The sequence below is a fragment of the Cyanistes caeruleus genome, chromosome 3 (assembly GCF_971803275.1).
Source record: "Cyanistes caeruleus chromosome 3, bCyaCae1.hap1.1, whole genome shotgun sequence".
Taxonomy (NCBI): domain Eukaryota; kingdom Metazoa; phylum Chordata; class Aves; order Passeriformes; family Paridae; genus Cyanistes; species Cyanistes caeruleus.
This window is the reverse complement of record NC_141703.1, coordinates 88,735,233-88,754,435: the sequence shown is the minus strand read 5'-3', so window position 1 is coordinate 88,754,435 and position 19,203 is coordinate 88,735,233. Positions and strand designations below refer to the sequence as shown.

At 38.1% G+C, this 19,203-nt stretch overlaps 1 protein-coding gene across 8 annotated transcripts in view; it reads right to left on the bottom strand.

The window, feature by feature from the left end:
• The window catches only part of WARS2 (tryptophanyl tRNA synthetase 2, mitochondrial), a 40,083-nt gene that overhangs the window by 11,686 nt on the left and 9,194 nt on the right, over window positions 1–19,203 (bottom strand). For all 8 annotated transcript variants that reach the window (XM_086882810.1, XM_086882813.1, XM_086882816.1 and 5 more), the window contains one exon: window positions 8,193–8,450. In XM_086882810.1, the coding sequence (XP_086738936.1) occupies window positions 8,193–8,450 (258 nt within the window). The remainder of the gene's footprint in view (window positions 1–8,192; window positions 8,451–19,203) is intronic.

Below are 19,203 nucleotides of genomic sequence, written 5' to 3'. Positions count from 1 at the left end.
CACAAGGTAAACCTTTGCCAAAGAAGTATCACTTTTCACACAATATCATTAAAAAGAATAGGACTGTTAGAGAGGTGTTATGCTTGGGTTTTTAATTTATATTTTAAGGAGGTTACTCAATAATCTAAGTAGGATTTCAAGAAATGAAAGTATAAAGAGTTCAAATTAATTCAGGCTATTCTGTATATACTTCAATCAGTGAAGAACTCAACTTCTTTAGTATTTTAAAATCTGACAATAAACCACTGTCCAGAGATATGATGTACTTCAGGAATTCAGTTTTTCAAGAGAATAGATAATAATAAACTTAACTCTTTTCCAATGAAGACATAATTTTCTCAGCATGCCCTCTCCCCCAAATACATCAGTAGAAAAATAATACAAATGGTAGAAGACCAGAATTACATCTCCAAGTAACAAATCTCACAACCAGTGACAGTTTCTGAACTGTATGTCAAACCAAACTCCAAGAATGTCACAATCACTAGTAATTCTGAAAGTCAGCTATCTAATCCATTAAATCCTTCAGGTCAACTTCAGCTACTTTTGTGTCCTGAAAAAAATATAAAAGGCTGTTTTCAGTATAAACATTATTTTCTTGGGAAGTATTTCTTGCAGCCTTGCTGAAAATATTTCTAGGAATAACAGTCTTTTAAGTGCTCTATTTATTGTTTCCCTTTACAAAGTCAACTATTTCCCATTAAAAATTTTCCAAAAAATCTTAACCAGATCCATATAGCAATACCCCCTTTTCAGGCAGCCCAAATCCTACCCTTTGCTCTTCTCAGTAAATACAACAAGTTTCTCTCTTTCTTTCCTGCCCTGTGATCTTGCTCATTTTAACAGTTTTCTTTCCTAATCTCATACAAATCTGTAAAAAACCATCAATGTTTCTCAAAGGGTTGAGATGGTCATCTCTGCTCCATTACAAGGGATACATCTCCTCCTTCAATCTCCATTGCATTAAGCATCCCCCACAACCTGGCTTATTAATCAGTAATCAAAGAGTTATTTCCAGAGCAAACTACTTATATTCCCTCCTTGTGGCCTGACTAGGCCGAGGCTCCGTAGCCAGATTCCTTTTATTTTTTTAAAGCACACATATTTAACAGAGGTGACCACTTCCAAATAATAATGAACAGTTAACTGAAAGACACAAACAATTCTGTTTCTTCACCTGAGTGCCCTTCTCCTCCCTTTTGAAAGACGACTAGCTTCTTTTTATTTACTTGTGCAGCCATTTGAAGTTATTAAACTCAGGTCACGATTTATACTTGGATCATCTCTGGAGCTTTATATGCTGAAGTACAATCTCAGGGCTTCTTCCTGCAGATCTATTTTTTTTTGTCCTTTATCCTAGCTATTCCTTACTGAATTATTGCTGATATTCCCTGGCCATAGCCAATGATATCTACGTGGAAAACCAGTAGCTGCTTTTAGTCCAAATACTTCTAGATGACTTTATGATGAGACATGAAGCTGAGGAAGACAGCAAACCATGAGATTCAAGAACAGTGGGAGAGGCATGAATACTGGAAGCAGATTTGAAAGCAGGCAAATCAGCAACACTGGGCCTCAGCTTTCTGAGGTTATAATACAAAGTTGTCTGTTGGCAGCTGAAGTGGCTTTCTGCAAAAAGAGATGCAGCATTTTATTTTCAAGACGGATTTCCTCAAGTTGTAACCTATACACCCTTCTCTGTAAGGCACTGCAAATTTGCTGCATATCTAACATATGGAAACAGGTTTCCTTCAGCAGTGTAACCTCATTAAGGACTACATTTTAAAGGGGCAGTAAATTTAAAAGATTTAATTTTGATGGAGTAGAAAAGAAACAAATAGTCTCAGGAGGTAATTTGGATAGCTGTGTACTAAAAGAAATTGGAACACAGAAGGAAAGAGTCCTACATTTAAGAATAAATTAAACCTTTGTTTTAGGACTTTTGTCTCTTCTAGAAGTACCAGTAAGAGCTTCTGCAAAATTCAAGAGGCTCTTTTTAAAAGCAAATGATGCTCATATTTTTCTTGAATAAGAGGTAAGGTTTTATTAACGCCTAACATTGCAGGCAGTATGTACAAATTACTTAGCAATGTGTCTCTATATTATACAGCTAAAGAAAAAAAAGGCTATAAACAAGACAAAAAAATAGAGTACTCTTGAATCAAATGCACACAGTGCAGGTACTCTTATGACAGAAAATTTGCCACAGTATCCCAAATTCCTGTTCAAAGAAATAATTAATTGGGTAGAATAAGTTTATGGCTACAAATAAGGTATGTCTCTCCTTTCTGAAGAACCTGACCAAGAATATTCCTACTGGAATCAAGCCTTATTGGCTATAAACCCTGACAGACCACAGTATTTTGGCCAAAACACCCTTTCCTCTCTTTTATTCATTGTGAAATTAACTTATTTACAGAAACATTTTCCTAGTATAACCCACAATAGTGTCCGAATAATTAGTTTGGTGTGTCCAGAAGACTAGTGAAGAGAGGAAAACAGCTACATAATAGTATGAGATTAAGAAAGTAAATTAAGGCAGAAAAGAAAAAAGAAAAAAAAAAGAAGAGAAATTCTAGTGAACCATGACTTTCCTTCCCACTGAGCTCTAGTTATGTCTAGTCCAGTCCATGAGAGAGAAAACAGAGGAATGAGAGAAGCAGAATAATTTTCTAAATTAAACAGTCACATACTTCCTCTTATGACAGGAAGTTTTCAATAGACCATGCTAAATTAATGTACTTTAATGAATTTATAAGCTATGATGCAATGGAAGCTTTTCAGCCCCTCTGGAAATTGGACAAGGGGTGGTGTGAATCTATTCAAACTCTGCCCACAAAACAAAGCAGAGAGATACTTCTGGAAAATAACAGCAGTGAAACAGTGCACACATTTATATTGTTGTATAGTGGCTTTTGGAGTTAAGGCTAAGACAAATTTGCAAATTCCCACCTCCCAGAGTAACTGCTTCAATTTGCTTGCACACTGCAAGAATACTGCAGCTGATTATACTCAGAAAATAAATCACCCCATCCAGAAGGATGAAAACTGCAATTTTCTGCCCAGAAACTGAACATTATGTTGTCCAGAAACTCACAGGACTCCTCAGAGAAACGTTCATGCAGCGTATCAAGCACTGCCTGCTGAATCAACTCTGATGGAATTTTAGTTTCTCTTGGGACATTCAGCATGTGTCTACTACAATAGATAGGTGGACAGGAAGAACAGCCTGAGACCACATAAAAGCAAAATCAGTTTCTAATATTGTTTTGACTGTGAAGCAGATGAGATACAAGATGGTTGTGGGTAAGAACTGAAACGTGTAGTGTACCCACCACGAGTCAGAGAAAATGGGTTATATCATATAAGTTTACCATGTGTGCAGATTGCATACTGTCTTCCTTATTTACCCCCACATAGTCCTTTTTGGTTTCAATAAAAGATCTAAGTTTTATGAAAGATGACTGTTACAGCTTTTATCAGTTATGGTACAACTTCAGGAATATATTTTCTGTTTCTTCTAATACTCTCACGATATGATGTATAAGTCATTATTCCATAACTTCTTTTTTATGCCCAGTAGGCAAAGACAGCAACTTAAAGCATATCTTGACATTATTTTCTCTAAGAAGGCTTAATACATCTTGCAGCTGTACTCCAAATAAAAATGAAATATGCAATTATTTTTATTTTTTATTCTTACTAACATCGTTGCTTTTCTGTAACTTCCTATTTGAGAAAATGTACTTAAACAAGCTGTAATGTAAGAGCTTCTCTCACTGGGAGGCCATTTTACTGTCCAACAAACACCACAATTGTTTTTCTAGATATTCTAATTAAATGTGCTTGTTTATAACCCTTCACAGACAATGTGGTTCCAAACACTACCCTAATTATTCATCCCCATCCTTCTTCCTTCTAAATATTTTCAAGTTATCATCACTTGTTCTTTGCAGCCACTACTTCCCTAGGCTGGAATTCAAGTTTTTATATGGCAATGTAAGTGTGGGAGGTATTTGTTGAACTGCAATGTATTAAGACCAAATATACAGCCAGCCGTTAACTTACTGCTTGTACATGTTTTAAAACAATATAATCTATAAATGGTAAATTCTGAAGCATACAAAACTAATTTTCATCCAACTAGCGCTTTCCATTTATAAGTAATTTAGCTATATATCCAGTACATAAGAACATAGGCCATATGCTTTCTAAACAAAACAATAAAAAAATGCCTATGCAAAATTTCTGTCACTTTTATTTAATTTTAGTTGAAAGGTGAGGACATCACTGAAATCCGTTCTGGAATTCCAAGTCAACTTCACCTGGATCCTTATCATAACAGCACCTTTTGGATCTAGTATAAGCACGAGAGGTATCTGTTCTCACCATAGTTTCTCCCAGCAGTCAGTCTGTGATTCATATTATTCAGCCTTTTGTCTCTTGCTTGTATTGAAAAGGATGATAAAATGTGTGAAAACTCTGAAGGCAGGTATTTCAGATATCTCTGGATTAGGGGTTTGAAAAAAAGCCTAAGAAAGCAAAATAAGTGAAACTCTTACCAAAAGGCACAGGCCTTTTGAGAAATAAAGTAGCATTATTTTTTTTCACATATGGCAAACATATTCCAGAGAAGCAACACAAGCAGCAAAATACGGAAATAGTAAGCCAAACAAACAAATAAAGAACAAAAACACACAAAACAAAAAAACCTCACAACAAAAATAAACCCTTTTTCAGCAATTCTAGACCACTCTTGCCCAGTGTAATCCAGAGAAAGTGAGAGGACACAATAGCATTTACTTGAATGACTGCATGAGCAGTTCCCTTAGTGGGGCTTACCATTACTACCATACTTCTGTAGTGCAAGAATTTCATTCTGCCTTACTGCTACAGAACCAGGGTACAGAAAAAGTCATTAGTTGTGCTGGGTTTTGGTGATTAAAACTAAAAGTTCATAAACAGCAATTTTGTTGCATGATGCTTGTTTAAAAAAAATGAACAGAAATATCATTCAGAAGTAATTAAAGAAACATTTCTGATCTACAGATTTGGTAATTTTCTAGGTAGAGCTCAAACTAAAACAATAATTGCAGCATGCTAAGCTACTGAGAATTCTCTCATTTAGCAGTTTCATCTGCTATTGAAAAAAAACTTACTCTGTCCATAACTAAATACCTAATCCAGTTCTTTCTTTGTGGCTGGATTTTCACTGCTTTCCTGCTGACCGCTGGAAGTACACACCCTATTTCAGTATACAATCAGTTTTGGTCACTTTGCTTTACACCTCAGGCAAATGTTTGTACACAAAAGTGGGGCATTTTTAGACCACCCTTGGAGACCGCTACAGTGGCTGAAAAGGAGGCCAGCTCTTTTTTTTTTTTTTTTTTTTTGAAATCTGAGAAATTTCCAAGCAAAATCAAGCAATAAACTTTCTTGATTAGCAATAGCTGCAATCCATCTTACACCTTCATTTTAAGGAACAATCATCTCGGTATTATGACATTCCATAATGTACTATTTCATTATCATACTAAAACAATAATCACATTAGCAAGGTTCCTGTCTCCTTTCCTCACATCAAGAGCTACACGCAGATACTCCTTTTAATTGCTTCCAGAGAAACATCTGGTGCTGCCTATGTAAATGTAACAGATCATAGTGCATCTCTGGGTATACCTGACCACTTCATACAGCTTGTACAGACTAGGTTTGGGGAAGCTGACAAACCCCTTCAGCCTGAATCAGTGCTGAAACAATCTACATTCACACACAACTGTGATAGTTCTTCTGATTGCAGGGTGACAATGAGCTTTCAAAAATATCCTATAATCAGCCAGTTCTGAAAGTTGCATGGATACTTGTGTGGTAAGTATTGGTAAGAATAACATTCAAGACATCAGACACAGCTCAAACATTTAATCTAATGGTTTAGATTTAATAAAAATGATGACATTAGATCTGGACAGATAAGGACACAGAAAAATTAAGGTAAAAAGGCAGACCATTTAACTGAGGCCAGCCTAACCACCATAAGGAAAATCAGAATGTATTTGGTGGAAGTTTTTGTTTGATAAAACTGAACATGTTCAAATTTAGTTATCTTAGGTTTTCTAAGTTAGTTCTTTAGTAATAACTTCTTAGATAACTTCTTTAGTTATCTTTAGGTTGTTTTTGACTGTATTGGTACTGTAGAAGCACCGCACACAAAGCCATCATTTCCTGAGTCTGACACTTTTTCTTTAGGAGTTCAAGATTTCATCTCTGCATTACATTGTGAAAAATATAACATACTTTCTGTGGCTGAATGCAATGTAAGATCCTCACTGATATCTGCTGGCTTCAAGGGAAGCCTGAGTGTTGGTTTTAGCAAGACCTGGAACAGCACTAGTTTAGCTTTTAGACCAGCAGAAACATAAGAAAAGCAACACTGGACCAGATCAAATATCTACCTCTGACAGCAACCAAAGAAAAAAAGAATGTAAGTGCAGAAAAGCATGGATACTCTCCCATCTGTGGTTTCACCACTTCCTGTAGAGGTGGCTGCTCAGATATGCAACAGTCCCAAAGCAATTTTTCAGATTAATTCGTTGAGTCCCTTTCTGAATTTGTATAAATTTCAGCACGCACTGTATCCTGTGTCAAGGGGTTTTGTAGCCCAGTTGTGGATTTTTTTTAAATGCAGCATTGTTATGCTTGTGTTGAATCTTCCAGGTGTTAACTTGTTTTGATATTTGTCAGTTTACATTCTTCAGTGGATAAAACAATTTCTCCATATCACTTGCAGTTTTATAAACCTTCATTCCTCTGTATCTTTATTCCTCTGTAACCATAACTTGCAAAGCATTCATCCTTCGTGCTGAAGAGTCCTCTCTGTATCTAGTCACTGATCCTGTGTTGTAACTAATTGAATTGTTCAGTTGCTTGAAAATAAGAAAAAACCCCCTCTAAACTGGTTTTTACTGCATCACTGACTTGTAACTCACTTTGCAATTATTCCAGCTAATGACTTCACCATTTGGAGGCTGACAAGTCAGAGACGAGGAGAATTAAAACCCAAGCTGGTAACATATTTAAAATGATAAACAGATTTGAAAAAAAATGGGGTGAATTTATTTAAATATATTTCCACCAGAATTCTGAGCTCATCTATTTAGACTGGTTTTTTAACACAGAGGAAAAGTGAAGCAGGAAGTATATCTGTCTTCATCAATTCATTATTCACCAGGGATATAGAGCTATGATTGCCATTTGCAGTTTAACAACCCCAGGAAACTCTGCCTGTAAAGAATTGTGTTGAAAGGGAGAATGCAACACAATTTCAGCTTGCACAGATAAAATTCAGATCCTGTGTGCACATCACCTTTGCAGTTCTGTTGCAAGGTGGACATCCACTTATGGGTGTCTTCACAGGAGCAGAAGCTATGACACATCTGTGTCTGTGGAAATTACAGAAGTTTGCCAGTTTATAGTCAATAGCAGAAAGTTCATGGAGCAAGAAATAAAGTTGTGTTCCAGATAAATATAACATGTGATAGCTATATGCCAGGTGGGAAGGCAAGCCCAGTACCCCCTCAGGGTAGTCAAGAGAAGCACATGGTTTACATACGAATTACCAGATCAGATGGAAATGCATGCACATGAAAAGGAGGTTATAGCAAAGAAGGGAAAATAAGTCCCAGAGAATATGTAACCCCCTGATGAACACAATGGAACTGATACAAAACTTACTATGTTAATCACCTGTTACTTTGTGATTACTGTGCTGCTGGCAGAACAAGTGGAAAGAGCTGATACAAAAGCATAGAAATGTGTTTTCCTTACCTTTATGGTTACACAGGCCACATTTATGCATTTATTGGTTGACCTTTTATGACTAAAGTAAGACTTATAAAGAGGTCTTTGAAGTATTTCACTCATAACCTGCATAAACTCCTAACTCTGCTTCAGAAATTTACAGTGTACTTATCCCTAAATGGGCTTCTCAGTCATAGTTGCAGCCTTCAGAATTTCACAACAAATTTCAAAAAATTTCAAAAGCGAGGCATAAGTTTAAAATCCGACACTGGTAACATCTTCTAGGACCACCAACACAAACATGATACAGGAATTCAGCAATGCTACACTCATTCATTAAGATGTGTGGGAATACACTTAATCAGAAACAAATCCAACACAACAGGAGCACTCACCAGTGACTGCCTAAACAGGAAACACTTCTTTGGGTCAATCCCACAGGCAAGGATGGCAGCAGTGGTGTCCAGGATGTTCTGGCGCAGGACAGCTGGCTCCTTGGGCATGGTGAGAGAGTGCATGTCCATAATGCTATAGAGCACTGAGCTGCACTTTTCCTGCAGATTCACCCAGTTCTGAATGGCTCCAAGGTAGTTACCCAGATGAGGGGTCCCAGTTGGCTGGATACCAGAGAAAATCCGATCCACTGCCATGTTCTATGACAAAGCATTGGCAAAATTAACACACACTTCTTCTTTTTTTCCCCCAGATTCTTTTATATTTTAAAGTCATTTATAAAGCTTCATTTATGCCTGTCTCTTCTCTTCTCCTGTCAGTGTATTAATATATAAATGACCTCAGAACCAATAATTGCAGTAAGTCAGTTAAAATACTCTACCTTATAGCAGAGAGACTGACAACTACCATAATTTAAAGCTGTCAGACTGCATATGCAAAAAAATACAGCCATAAACAAGACTGGCAAAAAGTTGGTCTCAGAAACCAAATGGTAGATTCTTTTCATCTTCTTTTGCACCAAAGCTGTATGTTTCTCTCTAGTTTCTATACCCACACTTCAGTTTCTATATCCACTCTGATATAGAAACTTAAGATCACAGCGTAGAGAAATTCAAACATCTTTGCAGTAAACTCATGCAATGTCCCAGTAGATTTCTATCTTAAGTCCCATGAACATTGAAGTCTTATTTTTCTAGCTGCAAAGAACATTTTGAGCAGTTCCTGAAAGAAAACTACTTCTTGACCCAAAGGTCAAAGAATAATGAAAGGGACCATCAAAGTTCTGAAACTCCCTATTTTGGCAGCAATAGAATTTCTAAAAGAGACCTACAAAGAAATATGGATATAGCTCAAGATCACACCTGGAATACTGTTCATGCATCAGGAGCAGTAAAATGTCAGCAATGGAAAAGTGTTCACAGAGAAACAACAAAAACAAAAAAAGACTAAGAAGCTGAGGTTGAGAGCAAAGATTAAAAAGCTTGAAGCATGTATAGCTTGGCTAAGTGACAGTTACCATCTTAGAAAGTTTGTTTTCCTGCATCCCAGCCCTCCATCTGACCATTTTCTCAGAGTCCCGAGCTGTCAGCATATGATCAATTACCTCCCTGCCCTTCCCAAAGAATTCCACCACACTCAGAAGTAGCTCAGCAATGTTTTATGTGAAAATGCCTGTTACATGCCAAGTTGTAAGAGCATGCAAGACCGCTCAACTTATAAATTAGGGTCCCCCCCACCACAGCAAGCTGTACAATACAAATCCTCAGACTCAGCTGTGTGGCAGGATCATCAACTTCATTATGCCTGTGGCTGCATGATTTTTTTCCTGCTAACATTTATGAGCAACTTCTATAACTTAGCAGGAAGAATTTATTTACTGATGTAGTCTGTTTTCTTTTCTGTGAATCTCTTACAAATGTGTGTGGGGAAAAAAAAAGTCATACAACTATTAAACCACACAAAATGGTAGTAAAAGTCAAGGCCAAGTACCATTACTTTTAACTATTAAAAAAAGGACTTCAAATTGACTCAGTTAATTTTGACTCAGACTTGAGAAAAATTAATGAGAAAGTGTTTCTAAATGGAATAGGACTTTTTTACTTTTAAACATGATCTATAGGTCATAAAGGCCTAGACTATTTATTTCTAAATTTGCTGAAAAATTCTCTTTTCTTTAAAGTAAACTTGTGTTTCAGATCAAGACAATTTTCTTACCCAATGTTTAAGTGTTTGTGCTGACAGACGAGAGAAGCTTTGGGCTGGCTGCCATGCTAATTTCTCCTGCTCACATAAATGCCTACACATTTAAGTCTTGATGGCAACCCCTTCAACCCATCCCAAATATCTTCTTGACTTCTAGTATATTCTTGAGTCAATTTCTAAGTGCTCTTGGAGAACATCCAGCACAGGAGCTTCAAGGTGCTTGAAGCAATGAATAGCACACCACTTCTTCCAACAGCAATTCTGGCTTCCAGCCCTTGAATTCCAATCTTTTGCCACCCATGTGCCCCTTTTCTTCATTACACAAAAATTGAGTTATGATACTCAGTCTCTCACTTGGCATTTGATTCCTTGTTTTCCTAGGAACCTACATCAGAGCATTTCTCACCACTCACAGAATCCACTCACCTCCCACTACCTGGCCCAGGACCACAGCCAGATTCCTGTTAACAACAAGAAGGGCCAGGTGTTCTCTTAGAGAAGGAGGCATTCAACATTCCAATGTGTAGAAATTAGATGAAGTCATATAGAAACCTGGGATTTGCTGGACTTCAGAGCTGTACTTCTATTACTACAGGCCTAGAGCAGCTGCTAGGCAATGCAACAGGTACTTAACAGGCATAACATTTGTCTTTTCCTTCCTATGTTTCTTAACCAAGACAATAAAAAGTCAGGAAGGAAATAGTTGACCACTAACATGGTGTTCTACCCCTTCTGGGATCCCAGAACAGTTTATCAGAGCACATAACCCTTTTTCATGTCCATGTCTCCCCTCACTAAGCTCAAACCCTGATGCTCCTTCTCATTACTTCTCCCCACAGTACTTGGTGGCATATGGGCTTGCTTTCTGATACCCATTTAAATGCCTGTTTAACAACACTCTTCACAAACCATACTTCAAACTAATTTCTAATTAAGCTATTACTGCCTTAACTCCAGTAACTTTATGTAAAATTTGTTTTCTACCTGCACAGTTATAAAAGCTAAGAACTTTATCATGTGACAAAAATCCACTAAGGACCCACATCAATTAAAGTATGTTAGGATGACCAAGTTAAAGCATAGTGCAGAAACTTGCACATCTTCCAACTTCAGTCTAGTAAAAAACAGCATCACCTGACATGTCTCCTGATGTTACTTTTCCCTGGGAAGTAGTATTTCCCACATGAAGCTGATGCTACTTCAGTGCAGGAGCAGCTCTGGGATAACTGTGTGTTATACCAAGGCATAGAAATTTCTGTGCAGTCAGCACAGGTCAGCTCATGTGCCAATACCTTGACCCAAAAACTGCTGACACCCTGAGGAGAACAGGTCTGTCTAGAAACTTTGCTGGTCCCCAAGTTGGGCAGACTCTGATTCCTTGCAGCTGCAGTCCTTGCTTCCCATGTTTCCCATAACATGTTCATTATCTGCATTTTCAACTTCTCAGATCACTGTCCAGTCTGTGGATAATGTTACTATGAACATATTGGATGTATTGGCAAATTTGTGTCCCCTAATGTGAATATAATACACTCAATACATAAAAATGCAATAGTGACATTTAAACAGGCAGTTTGAGAAGGTCTTTCACCAAGAAAATACAAGACATCAGTGTCTCAGCATAAACTGCATGTTCTAATACTGTACTAACTCCAAATATTCAAAGGCTAACAATGAGCTAATGAAAGGTAGGTTTGTTGTAATACTATGTAAGCATCTGGTGACACACTACATGTTGAAAAGAAAACACACAATGTACAATGTCAAATGGACACAGTTTCATATAAAGAAAGAACCAAGTTTTCTATCCATTAAAGAGAATACCTGTGAAGGCAAGCTTGACATCTTTAATGGTGCTTTGTATGTTCAAATGGTAAACAAATACTTACAAAAGGTTTGTTGAGTATAAGGGCAATAAATAGCAAGTGAAACGTTAGCAACAAACAGTAGCAGTATTATATTCAGTCTGAACTCAGCAATTACTTAACCTGAAGTAGAGAATTCACAGAAATAAGTAAATCCAATAATGAAAACTGAGCTAGGCTGAACCTGAATAAAGCATTAGCAAATCCATTACAAAGAACAAACCCATACTGGCTCCCAGCTGAGGGACCAGTTGACTAGAAGTCTTTCATCTTTAACTCCTTTGATTCCATTTAACAACATAAAGCATGAGAAGTTACAGCAAACAGGGTGGCATGAAATATTCCATTGTGTTAGCAGAAGTCTATATTAAAAAAAGCCCACACAAAACACTCTCAAATGAATCTTGGATTTCTTGCACTAAAAATATACAGAGAACATTGCTCCTTTGGAGAGAGTTTATGTTCCCTGTTTGTTCACTCCGTGAGAAGCAGCGGGCAGCATAGCAGCGTGGCAGGAGACTTCTGCCTGGTACCATGAAATCATGGGCCTGGAATGCACTTCAATGGAGCTCTTAGGTCAGGGGATGGGAGCTGTGTGCTCCAAAGTACTGGAGCTGGAAAAGGATAAAAACAAAAGGAGTGAAGACTTCCCAATGGAGCAGAGTGAAAGCCACAAGACATGCAGCTCCAGCCCACAGGCACTCACTCATTCAGACATCTGTAGTAAGCACAGTGTGAGCCTGCTGTTCGTATGTTTAACTCTGTGTGGTGTGTTCACCTACATCAGTAGTGCTGCACGTTAATCCTCACGCCTGGCAGTACCTGACAGATGACTTAGCATCTACTATTTGTTTTCTCTCTAAAAGATCTCTGCATGGCAATTCTAAACATCATAGTGCATTTCTCAGTTGCGTTACCGAATGAGGATTGGCCCCAAAGCCATTAAGATTTAGGGGTTCTTTCACCTAACCTCCCTTTTGTCATGAGATAAACAACTGCCACTCCTTATACTGAAAATATATCAACATCAAAGTGCTCTCAAATTATCAGGAATAAGCATTACATCCTTATCCCAGAAGAGGATGGCTCAAGTCTGGTCCTGCCATTCTGCAGCAGGGCCATATCCATTTTCAATGCCATACTGGAAAGAAGACAGCTTCCAAAAGTCCAATTCTCCTCTCTTGGATCAAAACAGAGCTTTTCTCTCTATGGAAGAAGAGCTCCCAATGTCAAGGCCTCAATTCAGCAGTCAAAACCACAATCATTCCCTCTCATGAGATAGCTGTGTCAGAACTGGAAGACACACCAAAGCTGATAAAGGAAAAGATCCATGCAGATCCAAGCATCCCATATTACAGCAAATTCTTGGTATCTTGGTTATATATTTCACGTTTAGCTTTATGAATTCTGTGACTGCTGAACACAAGAATTTAATTACCTGTTGAATATACATATTTGTGTGGTACAGTCAAGAAAAAACTGTATCTCAAATACGTAGTAAAATCAGTTGTAAAACAGCTGCCCCTTTACAAAGAGTTACAGAAATAAAATCAAGTGAAAGCATTCACAAGACTTAAGTTCTCAGAATCTCTCTTCTTTACAACTCCACATAAATATTGCCATCACACACTTGAAATGACAGCAGACAGGCTACAATTATAAGGTAACATTATGCCTATGCTTTCATCTCTCTCGGGTTTTAAAATCAGAGAGACGTAGCACCCATTCAAGGAGCTGGGAGAAAGCTGCCAGTAGACAAACAATTCTCAGGATCACTCTCTCCTTTTATTTTGGCATAGGTATGTTATAAAATTACATAAAAGTATACATAAAATTGTGGCTGGTTAGAGCCCAACTAAGACCTATTGTTTAACACAACAAACCATTAAATGATCACATTAATCTTGCTCTAGAAGTACAGAGGTGGTGCCTGTCAGCTTCTCAATCTATCCAGTCATGGGGAGACAGATACATCTTCAAAATCAAATTTCAAGGAGGCTTTTGCTAATTATATCCTTGGCGTGACTGAAGGTAAGGACAAAGCTTTGGACTAACCAGCTTCTTTGGACTTTGCTCATGATTATCCCAGCAGCCCAACAGATTAAAGATAGGTTTATGATTCCATCTATAATAAATCTTATAAATATTTTAATTTCTAAATAATAAGGAGACTGACTCACGAACTCACCCTGAGCTGGAACAAAAGCAAGAGATTTTAGACCCAAACCCAAATGTTACAGAAAATAGTCACAGTACTACAAGAGCAGCTGCAACAGAAATCACCCCCCAAGCCACAGAGGTGGTTACTATTCACATGCTATAGCATTTAGCTGCTCTGCTTTATTTTAACAGCCATTTACTCGGGGCAGAACAGGTGAAGAGCCAAGTGAGATCTGCAGCATCAGAGCTAATTCTAAACACAGGTGGTGGGCACGGCAGAGAGAGCAGGAAGTCGACAGGAGAATCACTGCTGACATGTAGGACAGGGAAGATTGATGGCTTCCCTCTCTAGTTTTCCCCACTGTGTAGGCACGCAGGGGGTGGGGGAAAGGGACGGAGAAGCTGCTGTGCTGGCGACATAACACACCACAAGCCTCCACAGCACCAGCACTGATTAATGACACTGGAACGACTCAGGAAACAGCACAGGATCATTCACAGACTTTGCTCTTCTTGTTATAATTTTATTCATGGGGATTCATTTTGCCCCAGCTGTCCCGAGCTGAAGCAAGTTCAAATTTGCCAGACGAAAAGAAAACGCGGAAGCCAAAGGGAAGAAAGAGCAGCATAAGCAAACACAGACATGCATATAAAAAAAATTGGAAAATTTGAAATTTCAAACATGAAGATCCTCTCAACAGGGATCAAAAAGGGAAGAAAAATAAAACCAAAACAACACAACCAAAAACTTGTTCCAACCTCAGAGACAAAAGAAATTCTTTGACTGACAAAAGTCACCAACTACTGCATCTTTTGCATCTGTCTACAATTTTTTTATTTTCCTTATTAATACTTTGCAACTTCAAAGCTCTGGTTGCTAAAATAATATGCTCGTCTGTTAACACTGGCTTAGCAAAACCTGTCTTGAGACAGTTATTAAGCAGCAAAATGAAGGGAAGCCAAACGAGTCAGATTTTACTAGCTAAAGCATAAATTTTAAAGCCTAATTGGGACAATTTAAGTATTAATGTTGTTACAGAAAGGAAAAAAAATGAAGGAAAAGGGAAACTTAGGAGCAGTGTATGTATTGCATACTTTGTTTCATTTATTGTTTTTAATGCAATTACTTCTCTGCAAACTTGCTGTAGAAATTTTTAAACATGTTTCTTTTGATCTGATAATTCAATATGTCAAATTCATCTGGTACAAATGCTATTTCAACATGCTTAATTCTTAAAATGAGAGATTAAAGATCTAACATTAAATTAGAAAGAAACATATTTATACCAGAGCAAGTTTTCAGATAAATAGCTTCTGAGAAAAGATTAACTCGTTGCCCAGAAACTGAACTAAATTAAGATTTAAACGGCACTGCTTAGTATCCCTTTCTTGAATGTCAAATGCACTCAAACTTCAGTAGGACTTTAATATTTATATTTCAAATGAGAACCACATTTAAAGGAGGAACATTTACAGCACATACTAACCCCACCCTATAAATTTAACTCTGCCCTCTAGGGCTAGCAAAAGAAGTCAGCGTAACTGCGGCTGGCTTAGGCTGCCCTCTCACGCTGCCTTGCTAGAGATGACTCAGCGAATGGCTCCTTTCATGTGGCTCGCTGCATCCCGCAAGTGGATTCTCTCATTTGCTTTATGAGCCCCACATGCCACTCGGGGTGCTAATGACAGCTGCACTGACAGAGCCCAGCATTATCTACAGCAGCCTGCCACACACCACAAGGTTCCTCTGGACCTGAGGCAGCCACGGACCCTTCCCACCCGTAAGGAGCAAACAGGGGATAGAAGCTCTGGGTAGGGACCTGGAGGCAGCCGGCAGCCTCCTGCCTCAGGAGAGCTGGCTCTGGCTCTCTGCAGAGGCCTGGGACAAGAACCTGTGCTGACATTTGTGCAGAGCTGGTGAAGGAACCGAGCGCTGGCTCTGCATGCAGCCAACGGCGGTCACCAATCTAACCCCAAACCACAGTGCCTTCCTTAGCAAGGACACAGCATGGTGGGTTTTGTTTTTTGTGCAGTGCTCCTACATCTCCTTATGTTCTCCACATCAGCTTGAAGGACAGCATGTTAGAGCTCCTGTTCAAAGCTGAGCCATAATCCAGCTACAGAGCAGGTCCAAAGCACACTGAAGCACTCACTACTTTTGCACCTCCTGGGTTTCAAAGGCATGCACAGAACTGCAATTAATGGCCTCAGATGCTGCCTGATGCAACCTTGACACTTGCCTTTTCAAAGCTGGGGCAATAAAGTTTCTTCAGTCAAACTATACCCACACACATTAACTGCAGGTCTTATCAATCTGTTTCACCCAGGGTAGGTGAACAGCTAAGAATTTATAACAATATTTTTTAAGAATTACCACATGAGGAAGGTAATCAGTGCCTCACGGACAGGAATCTGCAGCAGAAGCTAAGACTGAACTATCAGCAGGAACATTCCGGCCAGACAGGCAAGGCAGAAAGGTAAGGTCAGATCAGTACACGCTGCTTCCAAAACCATCAGATGATGCACTTGATGCTCAAAAACTGAAAATTTGACACTTCCAGAACTGCGGGCATTTCTTGGAAGAGGTGGCACCAGAGAAAAGGAGAGGGAGAAGCAGGACAACCTTTGTTACACTGTGAAGAACACCCCTAAGATACAAATCCATATAAAAAGTAGTTTGCTGTTCACTGAACAGTGTGATTGAACCAGCAACAAATGACGTTTTCAGGCACAGGTGCCTCTTGGAAACAGCTCCTCAAGGCACCCACCAGGTCTGGCTTCTTTCTGATCCATATGCAGCCCCTCAAAGCACACTGGCATGGAAGCACTGGGCCAGAGAGTTCACAGAGAACCTTGGGTTCCACTCTGCCACCTCAAGGAGTTACTCTGGATCAGTCAGCTCAACTTCACTTCCTGGAAAAATACAGGACCAAATAAGAAACTTCAAAGAAATTACAGGAATAACAGAAGACAGCAGTATTTCTCAAGAACTAATGCCCCACAAAAACTCTGATAGCCTCTAGTACAAGAGATGCTAGAATAGAGAAGAAACACTAAAGGTTATATTCTGATTTTCATTAAGTTCCAATACTATCTCAGTTTCCAACAAGCTAGAGAAATAGCACCTCAAATACAATATTGTATGCTGGAGATGAAACTGGAGAGGAAAAAAATCCTGAAAACAGCACTTCTTGATGGCTTACAGTGGTTGGGGTTTTGATCTAGATGATGGTTTAATCTAGATGATGAAATGGAGTATTCGTTAAATCTGCAGACAAAACAAGGTTGGAAGGATGATAAGGGCTCAAAACAATCTTGACAAAGCCAAGAAATGGTCTGAAAAAACAGAATGCTATTTACCAGGCAAAAGTACACAGATTCATACAGAAAAGTCTACTCTATCACACAAACACAGGAAGGAGAACAGCTGTCCAGGCAACAACTACAGAACAGGGTCTGAAGTTTGTAATATTTCAAAAGGTGAGCATGAATCAGTATCATGTAGCTGCAAAACCACCACATTTATGAACTACACCAAAAATTGCACAGGAATATATGAATAGGATGAAAATCCAAGAGACAGAAAACAATTTACTCGTTTTACTCAGGATGAGGATGGCCTCAAGCCGCAGAAGTTGGATAGTTTTAGGTCCTTTATTTCAAGAGTAGTAGAAAGAGGCCACAGAAGTTTAACCAAGTCCAATGAGTGACCTGAACAAAAAAGATAACAGAGGAAAGCCTGAAGTGTTTTTAGTCCAAGGAAGACTGTAAAAGTAAAAGGTGTTAAACAATGAGCTTAATATGAAGTAAGAAATATTCAGATCAGATGTAAAGTTTCCAAGAGTAAGAAAAAGACAGCATTTCAGAAGAGTGCTTAGAGAGGTATTTTATCAAAAAAAAAAAACCCAACCCCCAATATATAGATATATATAGATATATGTTGATAAAGATGTAAGGGCACTTAATTTTTCTTTTAAGACAGGGGAAACACCAGATCACCCCAAACAGGGTCTGTTCTAGTCTTCTGAGCCCGTAATCTTACATAGGTGTGTTTAAAGTAAAAGTGAGATGACCAAAGAGGATGGAAAAGGAATCAGAATTATTTATTATATTATTTATTTATTATTTAGATAGATTAGATCTAGTGTCATTTCAAGATTAAAGTCCTTCTACCTGCATTCAACAAAAATTTAAGAATTGAGGCCTTTTCACTGATTGCAGCTGAACACTGACAAGCTTTGAAAAACCATTCCACGTTGCTGAAAGATGGGAAATCCAAGTTAACATTTAACACTTGTAAGCTGGTACATGCCCACATTTAGAAATGTACATTGCTGAACAGAATAAATGTAATAGCAACAAGTAAACAATTAGCATTTATTTTGCTACAAGATATATGTGGAACTGTCAAAATGCAGTGAAAAGTGTAATATATTTCTAAATTATAGACAATTTGATATATGAAAGGTTACTGTGATTTTAATGTGTTATATTATTCTAAGTACCAAAACTCTAACAATCGTGAAACAAAACAAAACAGAAGGCTAAAGAATGCCCCCATAACTAAATACTGCCATTACAGAGAAATTAGAGAAGTTTTGTTTTTGATCACAGTAGTATCCAAATCTCTTTAAACCATCTGATTGTTCTTACTCTTTCTCTGACCTCTAGCTGAAAGAGATTTTATTGTATTTTTTATATATATTTTCTCCAAGTGAGGAGTCAGCTTGCTACTAAGATTGCCCTATGGGATATAAACAAAGAATATCAACTTACATCTTAGAGGGATGTTTTTTAAAAATACTTTTTGTTTGGAATTACTATGTTTCTTCAGAATATTGTCCTAGAAACTCAAAGAGTAGTTCATTTCCTCTCCATTATTTTATTTGGCAATTTCCTGTAGCAAGGAAAAGTTGGCTTTGTTTCACACGGGTCCAAAATTAACACAGCTGTTCAAAAACTTTTCACCTTGTGGTCACAGCATGAAATTCACCTCAGGTGAACAGAAAAGTTTTAAAACCACCTGATGGATGTTCAGAGGCCTTAGAATGTGGAAATCCCAGTAAATTCCCTAATGATGCACACATGAACAAAAAAAAATACTACAGCTGGTTGTCCTTGTCTATGCTGGAGAGAATTCTATGAATTTAAATATTTTAGACATAATAATCACACTCATATAAGGGACTTCTAGAGAATTTAGAAAACCTTTTCTGGAGCTAGA